This window comes from Littorina saxatilis, linkage group LG1 (genome assembly GCF_037325665.1).
Source record: "Littorina saxatilis isolate snail1 linkage group LG1, US_GU_Lsax_2.0, whole genome shotgun sequence".
Taxonomy (NCBI): Eukaryota; Metazoa; Mollusca; class Gastropoda; order Littorinimorpha; family Littorinidae; genus Littorina; species Littorina saxatilis.
The window spans coordinates 889,123-913,364 of record NC_090245.1 but is presented as its reverse complement, the minus strand read 5'-3'; the positions used below and the strand labels follow the sequence as shown (position 1 = coordinate 913,364).

General features: G+C 43.4%; 1 protein-coding gene across 1 annotated transcript in view; it reads left to right on the top strand.

Moving 5' to 3' along the window:
• The window catches only part of LOC138959178 (uncharacterized), a 29,622-nt gene that overhangs the window by 1,875 nt on the left and 3,505 nt on the right, over positions 1–24,242 (top strand). The window contains exons 2-5 of the mRNA XM_070330559.1: positions 2,676–3,225; positions 4,175–4,366; positions 4,577–5,528; positions 19,159–19,223. Of these exons, the coding sequence (XP_070186660.1) occupies positions 3,049–3,225; positions 4,175–4,366; positions 4,577–5,528; positions 19,159–19,223 (1,386 nt within the window). The 5' untranslated portion in view covers positions 2,676–3,048. The remainder of the gene's footprint in view (positions 1–2,675; positions 3,226–4,174; positions 4,367–4,576; positions 5,529–19,158; positions 19,224–24,242) is intronic.

Genomic DNA, 24,242 nt, shown 5'->3' with positions numbered 1-24,242 from the left:
AGAAGGCGAAAGCGCCGGGCAAAGGCCGCGGCTGACAAAGAGAAAGCAGGGGCGGTGGGGGTTTGGGTGCTTTGAAGTCTAAAGGCGCTCTGATCTTTCTCCACCACAAAACAATCTCCAGTCAGTTGTTTTCCAGGCTCAAACAGGTTAGACTTCCTCAACAGTCCAAAAAACATAACCATGCAAGCAGCCCAGAAGAGGGCATCTGAGGGCAATGCAAGATTTAATTGTCTTTTGATATCCAACAGCATGTCAGGGGTTATGGGAGCCTTACGCATCACCTGGCATCCTTTCTCTCTGTTAATGCCACGCAGCGCATCACCTGGCATCCTTTCTCTCTGTCAATGCCGCAGCGCATCACCTGGCATCCTTTCTCTCTGTCAGTGCCACGCAGCGTAGTTTGTACTAACCATGACTGTTCAAAAGGGTGGCCATAGCCAGCTTCCAAATGTAAGATTCTTACAATGTTGATGTACTGCTTTACTGAACTAGGTTTCATGCCTCTCGCTAAAAAGGTGACAAAAAGCGCTACCTCGCGCTCAGACACAGGCACAGGGGGAATCCCCAAATGGCAAAAAACTTTGCTGCTGCTGCGCCGGTGTACAAAAGCTGACTGACTACACTGAATACAAAAGCTAACAATCACATAATTATCTAGGCGTAGGAATATTTTACTCACTAGACCATACACACACAACTGCCACACGATACAGGATCCCTCTCACGTGCATTCCGACCCATCCGCCGAACACGTTACTCCAAGGTGTAACCCATCCCGCAGAAGGGACCGACTGCACGAGAGAGCGATCTGAGCGCACTCACACAAATTTAAACTTTATTTATTCTAAATAACACTTAACCATAAACAGGTCCCCAGATCCAATAACAGAGCAATTTCTTTATATTTCTGAACAGATTTGGTTTCCTGAGTTAATAATCATAGACATACATTTCAGAAAAAAGAAAAAGTGTTTGTAGTCTCTGTTATTGCACAAAGACATTTCTGGTGAAAATACAAAATCAGAGCAAGAAGATTGGACAGTGAGTCTAGAAGATTGGACGGTGAGTCTAGAAGATTGGACGGTGAGTCTAGAAGATTGGACAGTGAGTCTAGAAGATTGGACGGTGAGTCTAGAAGATTGGACGGTGAGTCTAGAAGATTGGACGGTGAGTCTAGAAGATTGGACAGTGAGTCTAGAAGATTGGACGGTGAGTCTAGAAGATGAGTATTTCCCAATGACAGCTTTGGTGCGCAAAAAAAAAAGATTCTGAGAAAACAGCGTGAACAGTTTTTAGAACAGTGTCAAATGTTAATAAAAACAGTTGGAAAATGATAATTTTTTTGCAAGGAAGAGATAGACAATGACAAAATGACATTGCACAATAATTGTATGGTGTTCAAACAAGTACCTACAAATGCTGAGGATAAGAAACCAACGTTTTGTGCCATCTCTGGCCGTAAGAAGAACAAGTCGCGTAAGGCGAAATTACTACATCTAGTCAAGCTGTCGAACTCACACAATGAAATTACTACATCTAGTCAAGCTGTCGAACTCACACAATGAAATTACTACATCTAGTCAAGCTGTGGAACTCACAGAATGAAATTACTACATCTAGTCAAGCTGTCGAACTCACACAATGAAATTACTACATCTAGTCAAGCTGTCGAACTCACACAATGAAATTACTACATCTAGTCAAGCTGTGGAACTCACAGAATGAAACTGAACGCACTGCATTTTTTCACAATGACCGTAGTCCGCCGTTCGTGCAAAACACAGTAAAACTGACGAGCCTGTTTAGCGCAGTGGTGGTTTCGTTGTGCTGCATAGCACGCTTTTCTGTACCTCTCTTCGTTTTAACTTTCTGAGCGTGTTTTTAATCCAAACATATATATCTATATGTTTTTGGAATCAGGAACCGACAATGAATCGATTTCGGAAATTTAATTTTGATCATAATTTTTATATTATTAATTTTTAGAGCTTGTTTTTAATCCGAATATAACATATTTATATGTTTTTGGAATCAAGAAATGATGAAGAATAAGATGAACGTAAATTTGGATCGTTTTATATTAAAAAAATTACAATTTTCAGATTTTTAATGACATTTCATTTTTAAGCCACCAAGCTGAAATGCAATACCGAAGTCCGGCCTTTGTCGAAGATTGCTTTACAAAAATTTCAATCAATTTGATTGAAAAATGAGGGTGTGGCGCCTAAACTTTTACAAAAAGCCGGATATGACGTCATCAAAGACATTTATCGAAAAAATAAAAAAAACGTCTGGGGATATCATACCCAGGAACTTTCATGTAAAATTTGATAAAGATTGGTCCAGTAGTTTACTCTGAATCGCTCTACACACACACACAGACACACACATACACCACGACCCTCGTCTCGATTCCCCCTCTATGTTAAAACATTTAGTCAAAACTTGACTAAATGTAAAAAGGTACGGGTGCGTGCATGCTGTGTGATTCAACTACCAGAATACAAAGAGAGAGAGAGGGAGTTGAATTTCACATTTGCCAAACAAGCATTTAGCCAGAGTGAGGCCAAAAGAAAGGAATTCTTGTAAATAATAATATTGAGATTTTATTGACATCGCAATCACACCGTGCTGTGTTGCATTTATTATGGTAATGACTGTTTTCTCTTTTGTAGGAGGAGCAAGTTTACAGAAAATGGCTGAAGTTCCCAGATTCGGTCACCATGGAAGCAAGCTCCACCAAAGCCGTGCAGGAGACCCACAATTTACTAGCGTGCCGGAGACCCACAACTAGCGTGCCGGAGACCCACAACTAGCGTGCAGGAGACCCACAACTAGCGTGCAGGAGACCCACAACTAGCGTGCCGGAGACCCACAACTAGCGTGCCGGAGACCCACAACTAGCGTGCCAGAGACCCACAACTAGCGTGCAGGAGACCCACAACTAGCGTGCCGGAGACCCACAACTAGCGTGCCGGAGACCCACAACTAGCGTGCAGGAGACCCACAACTAGCGTGCAGGAGACCCACAACTAGCGGGGGCTTGGAATGAGAGGATTCTCTCAGACTCTCAGACTCTCAGACTCGGGGACTAGCGCTGTTGCTATGGCAGCCGGCGACAAGGGAGGGGGAAGAGAGTGGAATGCAGACACTCTGCTGCCCAAAGTGACACAACAGCTGCGCACGCTGTATCCGTGGTGTGAAGACATGCCACTACGGTTTGAGGTGCCGCCACTCATTACATTCAAACATCCATTCGTTCAGTGGGTTATAGAAACGCAAAAATATATACCCAGCATGCATACTCCAAAAGCAGTGTATGGCTGCCTAAATGGCAGGGTAAAAACAGTCATACATGTAAAACCCCACTCATGTTAAGAACACAAGTGAACATGGGAGTTTCAGCCCATCAACGCAGAAGAAGAAGTAATAAAAAACATCCATTCCTTACCATGTCACATCACCGGTCAATCCTGAGATGTTTAGCCAAAAGAAAGAGCATCCTTCCATTTGAACACATAGCCAAAACCAACAGCCTGGCTGTGTTCTGAGAAGGGAGGGACTTTCATGCTGAATTAATTGTGCATGTTGACACTGGTATCAGTTATGAAATTAATTCAACACAAAATTCCCACTGTCCACAGAAAGAAGCCATGTATTTTGGTATCTATTCACGTTAAGGATGTTCTTAGATACCACGTTAAGGATGTTCTTAGATACCACGTTAAGGATGTTCTTAGATACCACGTTAAAGGATGTTCTTAGATACCACGTTAAGGATGCTCTTAGATACCACGTTAAGGATGCTCTTAGATACCACATTAAGGATGTTCTTAGATACCACGTTAAGGATGTTCTTAGATACCACGTTAAGGATGCTCTTAGATACCATGTTAAGGATGTTCTTAGATACCACGTTAAGGATGCTCGTATCACATGTAAACTAGTGGTCGACATGTCTCTGGTCAAGTTGCATTTAAATATTGAAAACTGTACATTTTTTTGTATCTTAAACATGGAAGATAGTGACTGACTCAGACCAGACGTTCAAAGAGCTATCTTAACTTTTATTTCAATTTTTTGTTTTCTTTAGTTGCTTGTTTTGTTGTTGTTACAGAACACTCTTTCTAGCCTAGTTTTAATGATACAATGCAAACACTGGATGCTCTTTCAGACGCTAGCCAAGCAACAGACCAAGCTGATGCTGCAGGAACTGTACGCTGACATCCCAGGGAACACAGGTCTCTGTGACTCGCATCCCACGTCAGACGTCCCTCTTGACTTTGGTCCGTCACCAGGCGTGCAGACGCATGACCCTGCTACACATCACGTCAAGGCATGTGACCCTGCTACACTTAACGTCAAGGCATGTGACCCTGTTACACTTAACGTCAAGGCATGTGACCCTGCTACACATCACGTCAAGGCATGTGACCCTGCTACACATCACGTCAAAGCATGTGACCCTGCTACACATCACGTCAAGGCATGTGACCCTGCTACACTTAACGTCAAGGCATGTGACCCTGCTACACATCACGTCAAGGCATGTGACCCTGCTACACTTAACGTCAAGGCCAGAGGTTTCAAGGACGCAGCATCCCCGACATCAACCATTTCTAAGATGCAGCCTCCACAGTGTCAAAACAATTCTTCAGGATTGCAGCCTTCTACCCCTGACACTCGTTACCAGAGTCATGTCACATTCCAGTGTGCCAACAGAGCATTTCAGGGTGTGGATGAGTTCCCTTTTGAATGTTGGGATCCATGGGGTGTGCCTCCAAAACCTCCTCCTGGTATGACCTCTGGTATGACCTCAGCGCTGGTAGAAGAGCCTGTTCTACCAAATGACTCCTGCTGTAGCAAAGTCAGAAAGCTGTGTTTAGACAAAGCAAACGTCAAGTCTGTTCGACCTCCTCTCAAACCGCCTCTTGCTACACAAATATTGCCCACGAAGCAGCAAAGGTCACCTATCACAGATTCTGCTACATCTGTTACATCTGCTAAACCATCAAGCTCACGTCAAGACTGCCAACCATCATCTGTTGCCATGACAACAGGTGTGATGACTAATACTCAACGATTGAGACCAAGTTGTGGAAACAAAAAACCATTTGTCTTAGAAAACTGTCAGCCAGTGGGCAGACCAAAGACGAACAAGCCATCTTTTCCGGTCAAAAGCGACAGTGTTGGGCGGCATGATCAACAAGGGCAAGTAACGGATAAAGAGAAGAGACTAAAAAGACAAGACATCCGCCGCACAGATGACAACGTCCCGTACCCAGTGCTTGTGGAAGACTGGGAAGATGAGATAGAACAGTTTCCTGCAGGCTTCATGGGCAACTACCAGCCACACAAACTCAAACTCTTTCAGTCCAGAGACAAAGGAGAAGAAAATCTGGGGGAGTCAAAACTCAAGGGCATTCCTGGTTTGGTTGTGAACGCACCACAAAAGCAAGCCCCTGGTCGCTCCAGAAAATCTTTAAGAGCAGAGGAACAGCCCGAAGGCAAAACACAGATGGAAAACGGCAAGTAGAAGTTCTAGCTGATTTTTAAAATATGCTTGTCAGATGTAAATTGGATCCGGGCAATAATCTCCAAACCTAGGACTAGTGCTTGGATGAATATTGCTTTGTGCACCGTTTAGAGAAAGTGAAACTGAGTAAAAAGTTTTGATCATGAAACAAAAATGTCCTAGAGCCCTCAATCTTTTTCACTGCCATCCTCACCCTCTAGCAGAATTGCAAATCAAATCAAATCAAATCAAATTTTATTTTACGAGGGTTGTGGCATAAGCAATATAAACGAGCTTCTTTTCAACCAGCCCTCCCTCTCTGTCTCTCCCTCTCTGGGCGAGGGCTGGTTGAAAAGAAGCTCATTGCATGCACATCTATCCACACGTCTCTCCCTTCAATCTCTGTTTCACCGCATATTGCATTTCATCACATGTTGAATTTCACCACAAGAGCCCTGACAGTGGCGAGTATTTTACTCGCCATGGTAAGAAGAAACATGTAACTGGCGAGTAGAAATGTTCATCTACTTGCCAAATGCGAGTAAAGTTGGGGAAACAAATTGTTGGTTTGGCGAGTAAAATTTGCTCTCTGGTTAGTAAATGTTGAGAAGCACCATTGTTAAGACTTTCAGTGCTTCTCACATTGAATGTCTTTCAGTCCTTCTCACATTGAATGTCTTTCGGTGCTTCTCACATTGAATGTCTTTCAGTCCTTCTCACATTGAATGTCTTTCAGTCCTTGTCACATTGAATGTCTTTCGGTGCTTCTCACATTGAATGTCTTTCAGTCCTTCTCACATTGAATGTCTTTCGGTGCTTTTCACATTGAATGTCTTTCAGTGCTTCTCACATTGAATGTCTTTCAGTGCTTCTCACATTGAATGTCTTTCGGTGCTTCTCACATTGAATGTCTTTCAGTCCTTCTCACATTGAATGTCTTTCAGTCCTTCTCACATTGAATGTCTTTCAGTGCTTCTCACATTGAATGTCTTTCGGTGCTTCTCACATTGAATGTCTTTCAGTCCTTCTCACATTGAATGTCTTTCAGTGCTTCTCACATTGAATGTCTTTCAGTCCTTCTCACATTGAATGTCTTTCAGTGCTTCTCACATTGAATGTCTTTCAGTGCTTCTCACATTGAATGTCTTTCAGTCCTTGTCACATTGAATGTCTTTCAGTGCTTCTCACATTGAATGTCTTTCGGTGCTTCTCACATTGAATGTCTTTCGGTGCTTCTCACATTGAATGTCTTTCGGTGCTTCTCACATTGAATGTCTTTCAGTCCTTCTCACATTGAATGTCTTTCGGTGCTTCTCACATTGAATGTCTTTCAGTGCTTCTCCCGTTGAATGTCTTTCAGTGCTTCTCACGTTGAATGTCTTTCAGTCCTTCTCACATTGAATGTCTTTCAGTGCTTCTCACATTGAATGTCTTTCAGTCCTTCTCACATTGAATGTCTTTCGGTGCTTCTCACATTGAATGTCTTTCGGTGCTTCTCACATTGAATGTCTTTCGGTGCTTCTCACGTTGAATGTCTTTCGGTGCTTCTCACATTGAATGTCTTTCGGTGCTTCTCACATTGAATGTCTTTCAGTGCTTCTCACGTTGAATGTCTTTCGGTGCTTCTCACATTGAATGTCTTTCGGTGCTTCTCACATTGAATGTCTTTCGGTGCTTCTCACATTGAATGTCTTTCAGTCCTTGTCACATTGAATGTCTTTCGGTGCTTCTCACATTGAATGTCTTTCGGTGCTTCTCACATTGAATGTCTTTCGGTGCTTCTCACATTGAATGTCTTTCGGTGCTTCTCACATTGAATGTCTTTCGGTGCTTCTCACATTGAATGTCTTTCGGTGCTTCTCACATTGAATGTCTTTCGGTGCTTCTCACATTGAATGTCTTTCAGTGCTTCTCACATTGAATGTCTTTCAGTGCTTCTCACATTGAATGTCTTTCAGTCCTTCTCACATTGAATGTCTTTCGGTGCTTCTCACATTGAATGTCTTTCGGTGCTTCTCACATTGAATGTCTTTCGGTGCTTCTCACATTGAATGTCTTTCGGTGCTTCTCACATTGAATGTCTTTCAGTGCTTCTCACATTGAATGTCTTTCAGTGCTTCTCACATTGAATGTCTTTCAGTCCTTGTCACATTGAATGTCTTTCGGTGCTTCTCACATTGAATGTCTTTCGGTGCTTCTCACATTGAATGTCTTTCGGTGCTTCTCACATTGAATGTCTTTCGGTGCTTCTCACATTGAATGTCTTTCAGTGCTTCTCACATTGAATGTCTTTCAGTGCTTCTCACATTGAATGTCTTTCAGTCCTTCTCACATTGAATGTCTTTCGGTGCTTCTCACATTGAATGTCTTTCAGTCCTTCTCACATTGAATGTCTTTCGGTGCTTCTCACATTGAATGTCTTTCAGTGCTTCTCACATTGAATGTCTTTCAGTGCTTCTCACATTGAATGTCTTTCAGTGCTTCTCACATTGAATGTCTTTCAGTGCTTCTCACATTGAATGTCTTTCGGTGCTTCTCACATTGAATGTCTTTCAGTCCTTCTCACATTGAATGTCTTTCAGTCCTTGTCACATTGAATGTCTTTCGGTGCTTCTCACATTGAATGTCTTTCGGTGCTTCTCACATTGAATGTCTTTCGGTGCTTCTCACATTGAATGTCTTTCGGTGCTTCTCACATTGAATGTCTTTCAGTGCTTCTCACATTGAATGTCTTTCAGTGCTTCTCACATTGAATGTCTTTCAGTCCTTCTCACATTGAATGTCTTTCGGTGCTTCTCACATTGAATGTCTTTCAGTCCTTCTCACATTGAATGTCTTTCGGTGCTTCTCACATTGAATGTCTTTCAGTGCTTCTCACATTGAATGTCTTTCGGTGCTTCTCACATTGAATGTCTTTCAGTGCTTCTCACATTGAATGTCTTTCAGTCCTTGTCACATTGAATGTCTTTCGGTGCTTCTCACATTGAATGTCTTTCAGTCCTTGTCACATTGAATGTCTTTCGGTGCTTCTCACATTGAATGTCTTTCAGTGCTTCTCACATTGAATGTCTTTCGGTGCTTCTCACATTGAATGTCTTTCAGTGCTTCTCACATTGAATGTCTTTCAGTCCTTGTCACATTGAATGTCTTTCGGTGCTTCTCACATTGAATGTCTTTCAGTCCTTGTCACATTGAATGTCTTTCGGTGCTTCTCACATTGAATGTCTTTCGGTGCTTCTCACATTGAATGTCTTTCAGTCCTTCTCACATTGAATGTCTTTCAGTGCTTCTCACATTGAATGTCTTTCGGTGCTTTTCACATTGAATGTCTTTCAGTCCTTGTCACATTGAATGTCTTTCAGTCCTTTTCACATTGAATGTCTTTCAGTCCTTCTCACATTGAATGTCTTTCAGTGCTTCTCACATTGAATGTCTTTCAGTGCTTCTCACATTGAATGTCTTTCAGTGCTTCTCACATTGAATGTCTTTCAGTGCTTCTCACATTGAATGTCTTTCAGTCCTTTTCACATTGAATGTCTTTCAGTCCTTCTCACATTGAATGTCTTTCAGTGCTTCTCACATTGAATGTCTTTCGGTGCTTCTCACATTGAATGTCTTTCAGTCCTTCTTACATTGAATGTCTTTCAGTCCTTGTCACGTTGAATGTCTTTCAGTCCTTCTCACATTGAATGTCTTTCAGTCCTTTTCACATTGAATGTCTTTCAGTGCTTCTCACATTGAATGTCTTTCGGTGCTTCTCACATTGAATGTCTTTCAGTCCTTGTCACATTGAATGTCTTTCAGTCCTTCTCACATTGAATGTCTTTCAGTCCTTCTCACATTGAATGTCTTTCAGTCCTTCTCACATTGAATGTCTTTCAGTCCTTCTCACATTGAATGTCTTTCAGTCCTTCTCACATTGAATGTCTTTCAGTCCTTCTCACATTGAATGTCTTTCAGTGCTTCTCACATTGAATGTCTTTCAGTCCTTCTCACATTGAATGTCTTTCGGTCCTTCTCACATTGAATGTCTTTCAGTGCTTCTCACATTGAATGTCTTTCAGTCCTTCTCACATTGAATGTCTTTCGGTCCTTCTCACATTGAATGTCTTTCAGTGCTTCTCACATTGAATGTCTTTCAGTCCTTCTCACATTGAATGTCTTTCGGTCCTTCTCACATTGAATGTCTTTCGGTGCTTCTCACATTGAATGTCTTTCAGTGCTTCTCACATTGAATGTCTTTCGGTGCTTCTCACATTGAATGTCTTTCAGTCCTTCTCACATTGAATGTCTTTCGGTCCTTCTCACATTGAATGTCTTTCAGTGCTTCTCACATTGAATGTCTTTCGGTGCTTCTCACATTGAATGTCTTTCGGTGCTTCTCACATTGAATGTCTTTCAGTCCTTGTCACATTGAATGTCTTTCAGTCCTTCTCACATTGAATGTCTTTCAGTCCTTGTCACATTGAATGTCTTTCAGTCCTTCTCACATTGAATGTCTTTCAGTCCTTCTCACATTGAATGTCTTTCAGTGCTTCTCACATTGAATGTCTTTCAGTCCTTGTCACATTGAATGTCTTTCAGTCCTTCTCACATTGAATGTCTTTCAGTCCTTCTCACATTGAATGTCTTTCAGTGCTTCTCACATTGAATGTCTTTCAGTGCTTCTCACATTGAATGTCTTTCGGTGCTTCTCACGTTGAATGTCTTTCAGTCCTTCTCACATTGAATGTCTTTCAGTGCTTCTCACATTGAATGTCTTTCAGTGCTTCTCACATTGAATGTCTTTCGGTGCTTCTCACGTTGAATGTCTTTCAGTCCTTCTCACATTGAATGTCTTTCAGTGCTTCTCACATTGAATGTCTTTCAGTCCTTCTCACATTGAATGTCTTTCAGTCCTTCTCACATTGAATGTCTTTCAGTCCTTCTCACATTGAATGTCTTTCAGTCCTTCTCACATTGAATGTCTTTCGGTGCTTCTCACATTGAATGTCTTTCAGTCCTTCTCACATTGAATGTCTTTCGGTGCTTCTCACATTGAATGTCTTTCAGTCCTTCTCACATTGAATGTCTTTCAGTGCTTCTCACATTGAATGTCTTTCGGTGCTTCTCACATTGAATGTCTTTCGGTGCTTCTCACATTGAATGTCTTTCAGTCCTTCTCACATTGAATGTCTTTCAGTCCTTCTCACGTTGAATGTCTTTCAGTCCTTCTCACATTGAATGTCTTTCGGTGCTTCTCCCGTTGAATGTCTTTCAGTGCTTCTCACATTGAATGTCTTTCGGTGCTTCTCACATTGAATGTCTTTCGGTGCTTCTCACATTGAATGTCTTTCGGTGCTTCTCACATTGAATGTCTTTCAGTGCTTCTCACGTTGAATGTCTTTCGGTCCTTGTCACATTGAATGTCTTTCAGTGCTTCTCACATTGAATGTCTTTCGGTGCTTCTCACATTGAATGTCTTTCAGTCCTTGTCACATTGAATGTCTTTCAGTCCTTCTCACATTGAATGTCTTTCGGTCCTTGTCACATTGAATGTCTTTCAGTGCTTCTCACATTGAATGTCTTTCAGTCCTTCTCACGTTGAATGTCTTTCAGTCCTTCTCACATTGAATGTCTTTCAGTGCTTCTCACATTGAATGTCTTTCAGTCCTTCTCACATTGAATGTCTTTCAGTCCTTGTCACATTGAATGTCTTTCAGTCCTTGTCACATTGAATGTCTTTCAGTCCTTGTCACATTGAATGTCTTTCAGTCCTTGTCACATTGAATGTCTTTCGGTGCTTCTCACATTGAATGTCTTTCGGTGCTTTTCACATTGAATGTCTTTCAGTGCTTCTCACATTGAATGTCTTTCGGTGCTTCTCACATTGAATGTCTTTCAGTGCTTCTCACATTGAATGTCTTTCGGTCCTTCTCACATTGAATGTCTTTCAGTCCTTCTCACGTTGAATGTCTTTCAGTCCTTCTCACATTGAATGTCTTTCAGTCCTTGTCACATTGAATGTCTTTCAGTCCTTGTCACATTGAATGTCTTTCAGTCCTTGTCACATTGAATGTCTTTCAGTCCTTGTCACATTGAATGTCTTTCGGTGCTTCTCACATTGAATGTCTTTCGGTGCTTTTCACATTGAATGTCTTTCAGTGCTTCTCACATTGAATGTCTTTCGGTGCTTCTCACATTGAATGTCTTTCAGTGCTTCTCACATTGAATGTCTTTCGGTCCTTCTCACATTGAATGTCTTTCAGTCCTTCTCACGTTGAATGTCTTTCAGTCCTTCTCACATTGAATGTCTTTCAGTGCTTCTCACATTGAATGTCTTTCAGTCCTTCTCACATTGAATGTCTTTCAGTCCTTCTCACATTGAATGTCTTTCAGTCCTTCTCACATTGAATGTCTTTCAGTGCTTCTCACATTGAATGTCTTTCGGTGCTTCTCACATTGAATGTCTTTCGGTGCTTCTCACATTGAATGTCTTTCGGTGCTTCTCACATTGAATGTCTTTCAGTCCTTCTCACATTGAATGTCTTTCGGTGCTTCTCACATTGAATGTCTTTCGGTGCTTCTCACATTGAATGTCTTTCGGTGCTTCTCACATTGAATGTCTTTCAGTCCTTCTCACATTGAATGTCTTTCGGTGCTTCTCACATTGAATGTCTTTCAGTGCTTCTCACATTGAATGTCTTTCAGTCCTTTTCACGTTGAATGTCTTTCGGTGCTTCTCACATTGAATGTCTTTCAGTGCTTCTCACATTGAATGTCTTTCGGTGCTTCTCACGTTGAATGTCTTTCAGTCCTTTTCACATTGAATGTCTTTCAGTCCTTGTCACATTGAATGTCTTTCAGTCCTTGTCACATTGAATGTCTTTCAGTCCTTGTCACATTGAATGTCTTTCGGTGCTTCTCACATTGAATGTCTTTCGGTGCTTTTCACATTGAATGTCTTTCAGTGCTTCTCACATTGAATGTCTTTCGGTGCTTCTCACATTGAATGTCTTTCAGTGCTTTTCACATTGAATGTCTTTCAGTCCTTCTCACATTGAATGTCTTTCGGTGCTTCTCACATTGAATGTCTTTCGGTGCTTCTCACATTGAATGTCTTTCAGTCCTTCTCACATTGAATGTCTTTCGGTGCTTCTCACATTGAATGTCTTTCGGTGCTTCTCACATTGAATGTCTTTCAGTCCTTGTCACATTGAATGTCTTTCAGTCCTTCTCACATTGAATGTCTTTCAGTGCTTCTCCCGTTGAATGTCTTTCAGTCCTTCTCACATTGAATGTCTTTCAGTGCTTTTCACATTGAATGTCTTTCAGTCCTTCTCACATTGAATGTCTTTCAGTGCTTTTCACATTGAATGTCTTTCAGTCCTTCTCACATTGAATGTCTTTCGGTGCTTCTCACATTGAATGTCTTTCGGTGCTTCTCCCGTTGAATGTCTTTCAGTGCTTCTCCCGTTGAATGTCTTTCAGTGCTTCTCACATTGAATGTCTTTCAGTGCTTTTCACATTGAATGTCTTTCAGTCCTTCTCACATTGAATGTCTTTCGGTGCTTCTCACATTGAATGTCTTTCGGTGCTTCTCCCGTTGAATGTCTTTCAGTGCTTCTCACATTGAATGTCTTTCAGTCCTTCTCACATTGAATGTCTTTCAGTGCTTCTCACATTGAATGTCTTTCAGTGCTTCTCACATTGAATGTCTTTCAGTCCTTCTCACATTGAATGTCTTTCAGTCCTTCTCACATTGAATGTCTTTCAGTCCTTCTCACATTGAATGTCTTTCAGTGCTTCTCACATTGAATGTCTTTCGGTGCTTCTCACATTGAATGTCTTTCAGTGCTTCTCACATTGAATGTCTTTCAGTGCTTCTCACATTGAATGTCTTTCAGTGCTTCTCACATTGAATGTCTTTCAGTCCTTTTCACATTGAATGTCTTTCAGTGCTTCTCACATTGAATGTCTTTCAGTGCTTCTCACATTGAATGTCTTTCAGTCCTTCTCACATTGAATGTCTTTCAGTCCTTGTCACATTGAATGTCTTTCGGTGCTTCTCACATTGAATGTCTTTCAGTCCTTGTCACATTGAATGTCTTTCAGTGCTTCTCACATTGAATGTCTTTCAGTCCTTCTCACATTGAATGTCTTTCGGTCCTTGTCACATTGAATGTCTTTCGGTGCTTCTCACATTGAATGTCTTTCAGTCCTTCTCACATTGAATGTCTTTCAGTCCTTGTCACATTGAATGTCTTTCGGTGCTTCTCACATTGAATGTCTTTCGGTGCTTCTCACATTGAATGTCTTTCAGTCCTTCTCACATTGAATGTCTTTCGGTGCTTCTCACATTGAATGTCTTTCAGTCCTTCTCACGTTGAATGTCTTTCAGTCCTTCTCACATTGAATGTCTTTCAGTGCTTCTCACATTGAATGTCTTTCGGTCCTTCTCACATTGAATGTCTTTCGGTGCTTCTCACATTGAATGTCTTTCAGTCCTTGTCACATTGAATGTCTTTCAGTGCTTCTCACATTGAATGTCTTTCAGTCCTTGTCACATTGAATGTCTTTCAGTCCTTCTCACATTGAATGTCTTTCAGTCCTTCTCACATTGAATGTCTTTCAGTGCTTCTCACATTGAATGTCTTTCAGTGCTTCTCACATTGAATGTCTTTCGGTGCTTCTCACATTGAATGTCTTTCAGTGCTTCTCACATTGAATGTCTTTCAGTCCTTCTCACATTGAATGTCTTTCGGTGCTTCTCACATTGAATGTCTTTCGGTGCTTCTCACATTGAATGTCTTTCAGTGCTTCTCACATTGAATGTCTTTCAGTGCTTCTCACATTGAATGTCTTTCAGTCCTTCTCACATTGAATGTCTTTCGGTGCTTCTCACATTGAATGTCTTTCAGTGCTTCTCACATTGAATGTCTTTCAGTGCTTCTCCCGTTGAATGTCTTTCAGTGCTTCTCCCGTTGAATGTCTTTCAGTGCTTCTCACATTGAATGTCTTTCAGTCCTTCTCACATTGAATGTCTTTCAGTGCTTCTCACATTGAATGTCTTTCGGTGCTTCTCACATTGAATGTCTTTCGGTGCTTCTCACATTGAATGTCTTTCAGTCCTTCTCACATTGAATGTCTTTCAGTGCTTCTCACATTGAATGTCTTTCAGTCCTTCTCACATTGAATGTCTTTCAGTGCTTCTCACATTGAATGTCTTTCGGTGCTTCTCACATTGAATGTCTTTCGGTGCTTCTCACATTGAATGTCTTTCGGTGCTTCTCACATTGAATGTCTTTCAGTGCTTCTCACATTGAATGTCTTTCAGTCCTTCTCACATTGAATGTCTTTCGGTGCTTCTCCCGTTGAATGTCTTTCAGTGCTTCTCACATTGAATGTCTTTCAGTCCTTGTCACATTGAATGTCTTTCAGTGCTTCTCACATTGAATGTCTTTCAGTCCTTTTCACATTGAATGTCTTTCAGTCCTTGTCACATTGAATGTCTTTCAGTGCTTCTCACATTGAATGTCTTTCGGTGCTTCTCACATTGAATGTCTTTCAGTCCTTCTCACATTGAATGTCTTTCGGTGCTTCTCACATTGAATGTCTTTCAGTGCTTCTCACATTGAATGTCTTTCAGTCCTTCTCACATTGAATGTCTTTCAGTCCTTCTCACATTGAATGTCTTTCGGTGCTTCTCACATTGAATGTCTTTCGGTGCTTCTCACATTGAATGTCTTTCAGTCCTTGTCACATTGAATGTCTTTCAGTCCTTCTCACATTGAATGTCTTTCAGTGCTTCTCACATTGAATGTCTTTCAGTCCTTCTCACATTGAATGTCTTTCGGTGCTTCTCACATTGAATGTCTTTCGGTGCTTCTCACATTGAATGTCTTTCGGTGCTTCTCACATTGAATGTCTTTCAGTCCTTCTCACATTGAATGTCTTTCGGTGCTTCTCACATTGAATGTCTTTCGGTGCTTCTCACATTGAATGTCTTTCAGTCCTTCTCACATTGAATGTCTTTCAGTGCTTCTCACATTGAATGTCTTTCAGTCCTTCTCACATTGAATGTCTTTCGGTGCTTCTCACATTGAATGTCTTTCGGTGCTTCTCACATTGAATGTCTTTCAGTGCTTCTCACGTTGAATGTCTTTCAGTCCTTGTCACATTGAATGTCTTTCAGTCCTTTTCACATTGAATGTCTTTCAGTCCTTGTCACATTGAATGTCTTTCAGTGCTTCTCACATTGAATGTCTTTCAGTCCTTGTCACATTGAATGTCTTTCAGTCCTTCTCACATTGAATGTCTTTCGGTGCTTCTCACATTGAATGTCTTTCAGTCCTTCTCACATTGAATGTCTTTCGGTGCTTCTCACATTGAATGTCTTTCGGTGCTTCTCACATTGAATGTCTTTCAGTCCTTGTCACATTGAATGTCTTTCAGTGCTTCTCACGTTGAATGTCTTTCGGTGCTTCTCACATTGAATGTCTTTCAGTCCTTCTCACATTGAATGTCTTTCGGTGCTTCTCACATTGAATGTCTTTCAGTGCTTCTCACATTGAATGTCTTTCGGTGCTTCTCACATTGAATGTCTTTCAGTGCTTCTCACATTGAATGTCTTTCGGTGCTTCTCACATTGAATGTCTTTCAGTGCTTCTCACATTGAATGTCTTTCGGTGCTTTTCACGTTGAATGTCTTTCAGTCCTTCTCACATTGAATGTCTTTCAGTCCTTCTCACATTGAATGTCTTTCAGTGCTTCTCACATTGAATGTCTTTCGGTGCTTCTCACATTGAATGTCTTTCAGTCCTTGTCACATTGAATGTCTTTCAGTCCTTGTCACATTGAATGTCTTTCGGTCCTTCTCACATTGAATGTCTTTCAGTCCTTGTCACATTGAATGTCTTTCGGTCCTTCTCACATTGAATGTCTTTCAGTGCTTCTCACATTGAATGTCTTTCGGTGCTTCTCACATTGAATGTCTTTCAGTCCTTCTCACATTGAATGTCTTTCAGTCCTTGTCACATTGAATGTCTTTCGGTCCTTCTCACATTGAATGTCTTTCAGTGCTTCTCACATTGAATGTCTTTCGGTGCTTCTCACATTGAATGTCTTTCAGTCCTTCTCACATTGAATGTCTTTCAGTCCTTGTCACATTGAATGTCTTTCAGTCCTTCTCACATTGAATGTCTTTCAGTGCTTCTCACGTTGAATGTCTTTCAGTGCTTCTCACATTGAATGTCTTTCAGTCCTTGTCACATTGAATGTCTTTCAGTCCTTCTCACGTTGAATGTCTTTCAGTCCTTGTCACATTGAATGTCTTTCAGTCCTTCTCACATTGAATGTCTTTCAGTGCTTCTCACATTGAATGTCTTTCAGTCCTTGTCACATTGAATGTCTTTCAGTCCTTCTCACGTTGAATGTCTTTCAGTCCTTGTCACATTGAATGTCTTTCAGTCCTTTTCACATTGAATGTCTTTCGGTGCTTCTCACATTGAATGTCTTTCGGTGCTTCTCACATTGAATGTCTTTCGGTGCTTCTCACATTGAATGTCTTTCGGTGCTTCTCACATTGAATGTCTTTCAGTGCTTCTCACATTGAATGTCTTTCGGTGCTTCTCACATTGAATGTCTTTCAGTCCTTGTCACATTGAATGTCTTTCAGTCCTTGTCACATTGAATGTCTTTCGGTGCTTCTCACATTGAATGTCTTTCAGTCCTTGTCACATTGAATGTCTTTCGGTGCTTCTCACATTGAATGTCTTTCAGTGCTTCTCACATTGAATGTCTTTCAGTGCTTCTCACATTGAATGTCTTTCAGTCCTTGTCACATTGAATGTCTTTCAGTCCTTGTCACATTGAATGTCTTTCGGTGCTTCTCACATTGAATGTCTTTCAGTGCTTCTCACATTGAATGTCTTTCAGTGCTTCTCACATTGAATGTCTTTCGGTGCTTCTCACATTGAATGTCTTTCGGTGCTTCTCACATTGAATGTCTTTCAGTCCTTGTCACATTGAATGTCTTTCGGTGCTTCTCACATTGAATGTCTTTCAGTGCTTCTCACATTGAATGTCTTTCAGTGCTTCTCACATTGAATGTCTTTCAGTGCTTCTCACATTGAATGTCTTTCAGTCCTTCTCACATTGAATGTCTTTCAGTCCTTTTCACATTGAATGTCTTTCAGTGCTTCTCACATTGAATGTCTTTCGGTCCTTCTCACGTTGAATGTCTTTCAGTCCTTGTCACATTGAATGTCTTTCAGTGCTTCTCACATTGAATGTCTTTCAGTGCTTCTCACGTTGAATGTCTTTCAGTCCTTTTCACATTGAATGTCTTTCAGTGCTTTTCACATTGAATGTCTTTCAGTCCTTGTCACATTGAATGTCTTTCGGTGCTTCTCACATTGAATGTCTTTCAGTGCTTCTCACATTGAATGTCTTTCAGTGCTTCTCACATTGAATGTCTTTCGGTGCTTCTCACATTGAATGTCTTTCGGTGCTTCTCACATTGAATGTCTTTCAGTGCTTCTCACATTGAATGTCTTTCAGTGCTTCTCACATTGAATGTCTTTCGGTGCTTCTCACATTGAATGTCTTTCAGTGCTTCTCACATTGAATGTCTTTCAGTGCTTCTCACATTGAATGTCTTTCGGTGCTTCTCACATTGAATGTCTTTCGGTGCTTCTCACATTGAATGTCTTTCAGTGCTTCTCACATTGAATGTCTTTCAGTCCTTCTCACATTGAATGTCTTTCAGTCCTTCTCACATTGAATGTCTTTCAGTCCTTGTCACATTGAATGTCTTTCAGTCCTTGTCACATTGAATGTCTTTCGGTGCTTCTCACATTGAATGTCTTTCAGTGCTTCTCACATTGAATGTCTTTCAGTCCTTTTCACATTGAATGTCTTTCAGTCCTTTTCACATTGAATGTCTTTCAGTGCTTCTCACATTGAATGTCTTTCAGTGCTTCTCACATTGAATGTCTTTCAGTCCTTCTCACATTGAATGTCTTTCAGTCCTTCTCACATTGAATGTCTTTCAGTCCTTGTCACATTGAATGTCTTTCAGTGCTTCTCACATTGAATGTCTTTCAGTCCTTCTCACATTGAATGTCTTTCAGTCCTTGTCACATTGAATGTCTTTCAGTCCTTCTCACATTGAATGTCTTTCGGTGCTTCTCACATTGAATGTCTTTCAGTCCTTGTCACATTGAATGTCTTTCAGTGCTTCTCACATTGAATGTCTTTCGGTCCTTCTCACATTGAATGTCTTTCAGTCCTTGTCACATTGAATGTCTTTCAGTGCTTCTCACATTGAATGTCTTTCAGTCCTTCTCACATTGAATGTCTTTCGGTGCTTCTCACATTGAATGTCTTTCGGTGCTTCTCACATTGAATGTCTTTCGGTGCTTCTCACATTGAATGTCTTTCGGTGCTTCTCACATTGAATGTCTTTCAGTGCTTCTCACATTGAATGTCACCATCTATTTTGGCAGCATGCTTTGTTCTTTTGTCTGTCCCAAATAGCTTATGCTGGATACATTGCACTTTAAGTTATAACACTTATGTTTGATACATTGCACTTTAAGTTATAACACTTATGTTTGATACATTGCACTTTAAGTTATAACGCTTATGTTTGATTTTTGTAGCGGCTACAAAAGACAGATGTCTGCAGGATGGATCAAACGTTCCACACGAACAACAATGGGTCAAAGTGAGTGACACATTTTTCTTAACCTCACAAAATAAAACCTTCATTCAAATGTGTTATCGTCTTATGTCTCATTTGTAATGTTAAGGCATACAAAATAAACTACAAGTTTTCAGTTCCCCAACCAACCCTGGTTTTACCACCGAAACCTTACACCTTTTTTAATGTAAAAATAAAAAAATAGAGAGAAAAATGTGCACATTTGAGAAGGGAAGTTACCCATCACCAACGTCAAGGGACACAACTGGCATGAGTTCTGGCCAATGAAAAGCTTTGTAGAAAAAAGAATCACTTTGTTTAAACAAGATTTTATTAAAGAAATACAGGGTGGCATGTATATACTGTATACGATATAGACATTTGTGACCACACAACAAGCTAAGCTTATATTAAGTGTGGTAATAAATATGTACATCTAGATAGGAAATATTATTAAATAACATATTCTTACTACAACTCACATAAATAGCATTAACTTCAGTTTGATGCGTTAGACATTGAAGCACTGACCCTGGTAACAGGGGGAGATAACTCCCAAAACAAAACAAACCCTTGACAACGGGTCCCGGGAGTTACCTCCCCCCCACCGGCTGCCCGCGCATGCGCTGGACATACTGCCGGTATAGTCATTCCCTTCTTCAACACGCTAGCGAATAGACGTGTTTGCACTCTGGCTGTTTTCTTCAGCCGCTGGCCTGCCACGGTAGGCCGTTGACCCTTTGAAGTCTGAACGCTTCTTGCCTCTACTACGGTGAGATCTTTCTTGTTTATCTTGTTTTGCCTTGCCGCCATTTGCAAAGTGTATTTTGTTGGGGAACTTGACTCTAACTTGTCGGAGTTTCTTGTTCTTCTCAACTTGGCTTATAACGGTCAGGGCACTGTTAGCTGGTGCCGGCCGCCATTTGCATTTTGTAATTGTTGTTGAAATTTTGCACTTCGTCTTACGAAGTTTTTCTGTTCGTCAACTTGGCGCTTTCAGGTAGGAGCACCGTTGTTTAGGTGCCTGCCTTCTTTTGCTTGATTATTTTTGGGTTGTGAAACTTTTTGCTCCGATTTCTGGGGTCTTTTGTTGTCTCAACCTACTGTAGGCAGAGCGCTGTGTTACAAGCGCATGCCGCCATTTGCATTTTTGTTTTGTCTGCCGGTTGCGGAACTTTTGACTCCGATTTCTGGAGTTTTTTGTTACTTCAACCTAGTGTAGGCAGTGCCCGGTGTTACGGGTGCATGCCGCCATTTGCATTTTAGAATTTTGTATTATTTTTGCGAAATTTTCTCGTTGTGACTTGTCATTTCGATGGCGGACAAGGGGAAGAGCTCTGCCAAGCAGGTACCGGTGGGGTCGCCGCTGGGCAGTTCTGGGTCTGCGTCTTCGTCTAAAAGTAAATCTAAGAAGTCGCGTTCGAAAGATAAAGATAAAGGTTCGCCGGCGAAACGACCTCTGGTCAGTGTGTTTGATCCGGTGAGCAAGGAGTCGTTGCGTGTTTCGATTGATCCTCCTGCTAGCATGCCTGTGTTGTCGCCGCAGGAGAAAGAGACCCAGGCGGTCTCGCGCGATGAATTGTTTGCTCTTTTTTCTACTTTCAAGGATCAAATGAGGGAGATGCTGGCAACTGACAGGGGTGTGTCTTACTCCACCATTCCAGCTTTGCCTCCAGGGGTTGGCAACGCTGCCTCTTTGTCGAGGATTCTTCCTTCTGCTACGATTACGTCGGCGGACGTTGCTGATCCTCAGCTTTCGGCTTCGGCCGATCAGGTACGTGTTCGTGGAAGTTCGGGGTGTTCGGCGCAAATGCGTGCTGCTCATCTCGACGGTTATTCCACCCTTGACGCTGGGGCCGGTACGTCCGGTCCCTCGTACTCGGGTTCAACTGCTTCGGCAAAGGGATTTCCGGCCACAGGATCTCTTCCGAGAGATCGTGGCACTTTCATTTCGTTACCATCGACTTCCGGTTCACAGCCTACGGGGGTTCCGGTCGTTGGTGGTAACGGCAATCCGTTTCCTGCCTTCACTTCCGCTCAGGCGGCTGTGGTCGGCGGGGGACAGGTTGGGTCGGCTTCCGGTCAAAGCACAGGTGTGTTTCCGGTCGCCTTTCCTTCCGGATTGCCAGCTACCAGTGGTAGCAGCTCGGCTATACCGGTTCCCCTTGGTGTGGTTACACAGGGTTCCGGTACGACGAGTTCATCAGTTCCGTTTAGGGACAATGATGGTTCCGGTCATGATCGGTCTTCATCGGACATCTTTGTTGATGATGGGGATGTTGACGAAGATTGTGGCGACTCTTCTGAGGCGGAACACAACTTTCGGGTTGAGAGGAGTTTCTCACGCGCGCTGAGTGCCGCCGCTGAGGTTACCTCTAGATATTTTGCGGAGGGGGTGTCAACTTCGTCTTCACGGCTAGCAGCACCTCCTTCCGCGTTTGGCGATTTCCGGGGGGACAGTGAGGCTGGTGTCCGCTTCCGGTTTCGGGAGTCTCCCTCTATAGCCTATCAGATGGCTAGGGTCCTGGGTGCCAATTCCGATAGCATCGTTCCTCTTTTAACTGCACATGGGGATGCGCCGGAGTCTGTTCAAAATTGGTTGGCATCGCCGAGTGATTGTTCTCGCATGCCGGCGGATTTGAACCGTAAACCTAGGCTGTACGGGAAGCCTGTTCATTTGATCGATTCTTTCGCGCTTCCGAGTTCCCCGCTTCAGGTCACTCCGGAGCTGGCGAACTTACGGAAGGATGGGTACAAGAAGGAGAGGCCTTCAGTCTGTACCGAAGCCGGCGTGATCGCGATTGAGGAAGCTGGGAGAGTTTCTCTCGAATTGTCTTCCGTGTCTGACACTCTTATTAGAGCGTTGTCCAGATCCATCTCTGTGTCGCTGGAGCCCTTTAAGTTCCGGGACGACGCGGTGGAAGAAGATGTTGTAACTTTGTTAGCAGCTCTTGCTAAGATCGTAGCTGAGCAGACCGCAACTTCGGCCAAGTTGTACACGCAGGCCGTGATGTGGCGTCGCGAAGCTCTGTTGAAGGACTCGAGACTGTCGGATAAAGCCACTGTTGAGGCTTTGAAAGTTTCTCCTTTCGCGAGTCAGAGCCTACTGGGTCCTGAGTCTCTTGAGGCTCTCAGGCGAGAGTCTCAATATGCGAAGGACTTGCATTTTGTTAAGCTGTCTGAGCTTGCCCTTAAGCAGGGTCAGAAAAAAGGTGGTTCGGCGCCGCCTTCATCTTCTCGCGGCTCTGGACAGAAGACGAGGTCGCACAGGGGCGGCAGCCGTTCTCGCCCCTACAATAAGAGACCTTCCTTCGGGAAGAAGGGGTCAGGTGGCAAGCCTAACCCCCAATGAAGGCTCCCCGATCCAGCCACTCCCCTAGCCCCTACCCCTTTGGTAGCGGGCGGCCTCTCAAGGGCCGTTCCAGCTTGGTTGGCTCTTACGAGCAACTCTTGGGTTACGGGAGTGGTTCGATCGGGGTTCCGGTTGCTCTGGTTGGAGGACAAGGCCCCTCTAACCAGGACAACACCCAGGTTCAAGTTCCCCGCCGATCCAGAGGCTTGTGCCGTTATTCAGGCGGAAGTTCTACTGCTCTTGCGGAAGCAAGCGGTAGAAGAGGTCATCGATCGTCGGTCCCCTGGCTTTTACGGGAGGCTGTTTGTCGTCCCGAAAGCGTCAGGGGGTTGGCGACCGGTGTTGGATCTGTCTCCCTTGAACGGCTTCCTCCGGAAAGTTCCGTTCAAGATGGAGACTCCAGCGTCTGTCAGGGAGGCCCTTCGTCCGTCGGACTGGGTCACTTCCATCGATCTGACAGACGCGTACTTCCACATTCTGATGCACAGGTCAGATCGAAAGTGGCTGCGGTTCCTGTGGGGCGACAGGGTGTTCCAGTTCAGGGCGCTGCCGTTCGGGCTTTCTTTAGCACCCTGGATTTTCACCATGATAGTGCGCCAGCTTTGCGCGTTAGTGCGCCAGAAAGGGATTCGTCTCAGAGTTTATCTGGACGACTGGTTGATTCTGAGTCAACAGAGTCCCTGTGCGGGCAGCACACCCAGATAGTCTTGCAGACTGCGAGAGACTTAGGTTTCTTCGTGAACCAAGGGAAGTCCGACTTGGTTCCCTCTCAGGAGTTCACTTATCTGGGCATGGTGTTCGACACCCTAGCTTGGACTGTGCGTCCCGCCCAGCGGAGGATAGACAAGCTGCAGGATCTGGTCAGGTCTCTGTCAAGCCTCCGCCACGCGCCTGTCAGGGTGTTGGCGTCACTCCAGGGCCAGATGGAGTCGATGTCTACCCTGATTCCTCTGGGCAGAGTTCACAAACGCCCGTTTCAGGCGTTTCTGAACTCTGCCTGGGATCCAGCCTCGCAAGGTTGGAATCTGTCTCTTCCCCTTCAGGGATGGTTCCTGGAGTCAACAAGGCAGTGGTTGGATTCGGCCTGGCTGGCTCAGGGCGTTCCGATTTCCTTGCCCCCCCCGGAGTTGCATCTTTTTACCGATGCGTCCCTTCAGGGTTGGGGAGCTCATCTGGAGGGGAACACAGCTTCCGGTCTTTGGGACCAGGATCAGAAATCGTTGCATATCAACATTCTGGAGTTGGAAGCAGTGCACCTCGGGCTTCGGGAGTTTGTCGCCTCGTTGCGGGGCAAGCATGTGTTGATCCGCACGGACAACACCACTGTGGCCGCGTACCTGAACAAGCAGGGGGGTACGCGCTCGCTGGTTCTGTCCAACAGAGCTTGCGAGATTCTCGCTTGGGCGTTCCTTCAGGGAATTGTGATTTCAGCGAAGTACCTTCCGGGGTGCCTGAACATCTTGGCAGATTCACTCAGTCGCACTTCGCAGATTCTGCACTCGGAGTGGACTATTGCACACCAAGCACTGCGGCGTCTGTGGACGCAGGTGGACAAACCCCTCGTGGATCTGTTTGCCACCCAGTTCTCTCGGCGTCTCCCAGTCTTCGTGTCTCCAGTGCCCGACCCGGAGGCTTGGGAGGTCAACGCCATGGAAATAGACTGGAAGGATCTGGTAGCTATGCCTTCCCTC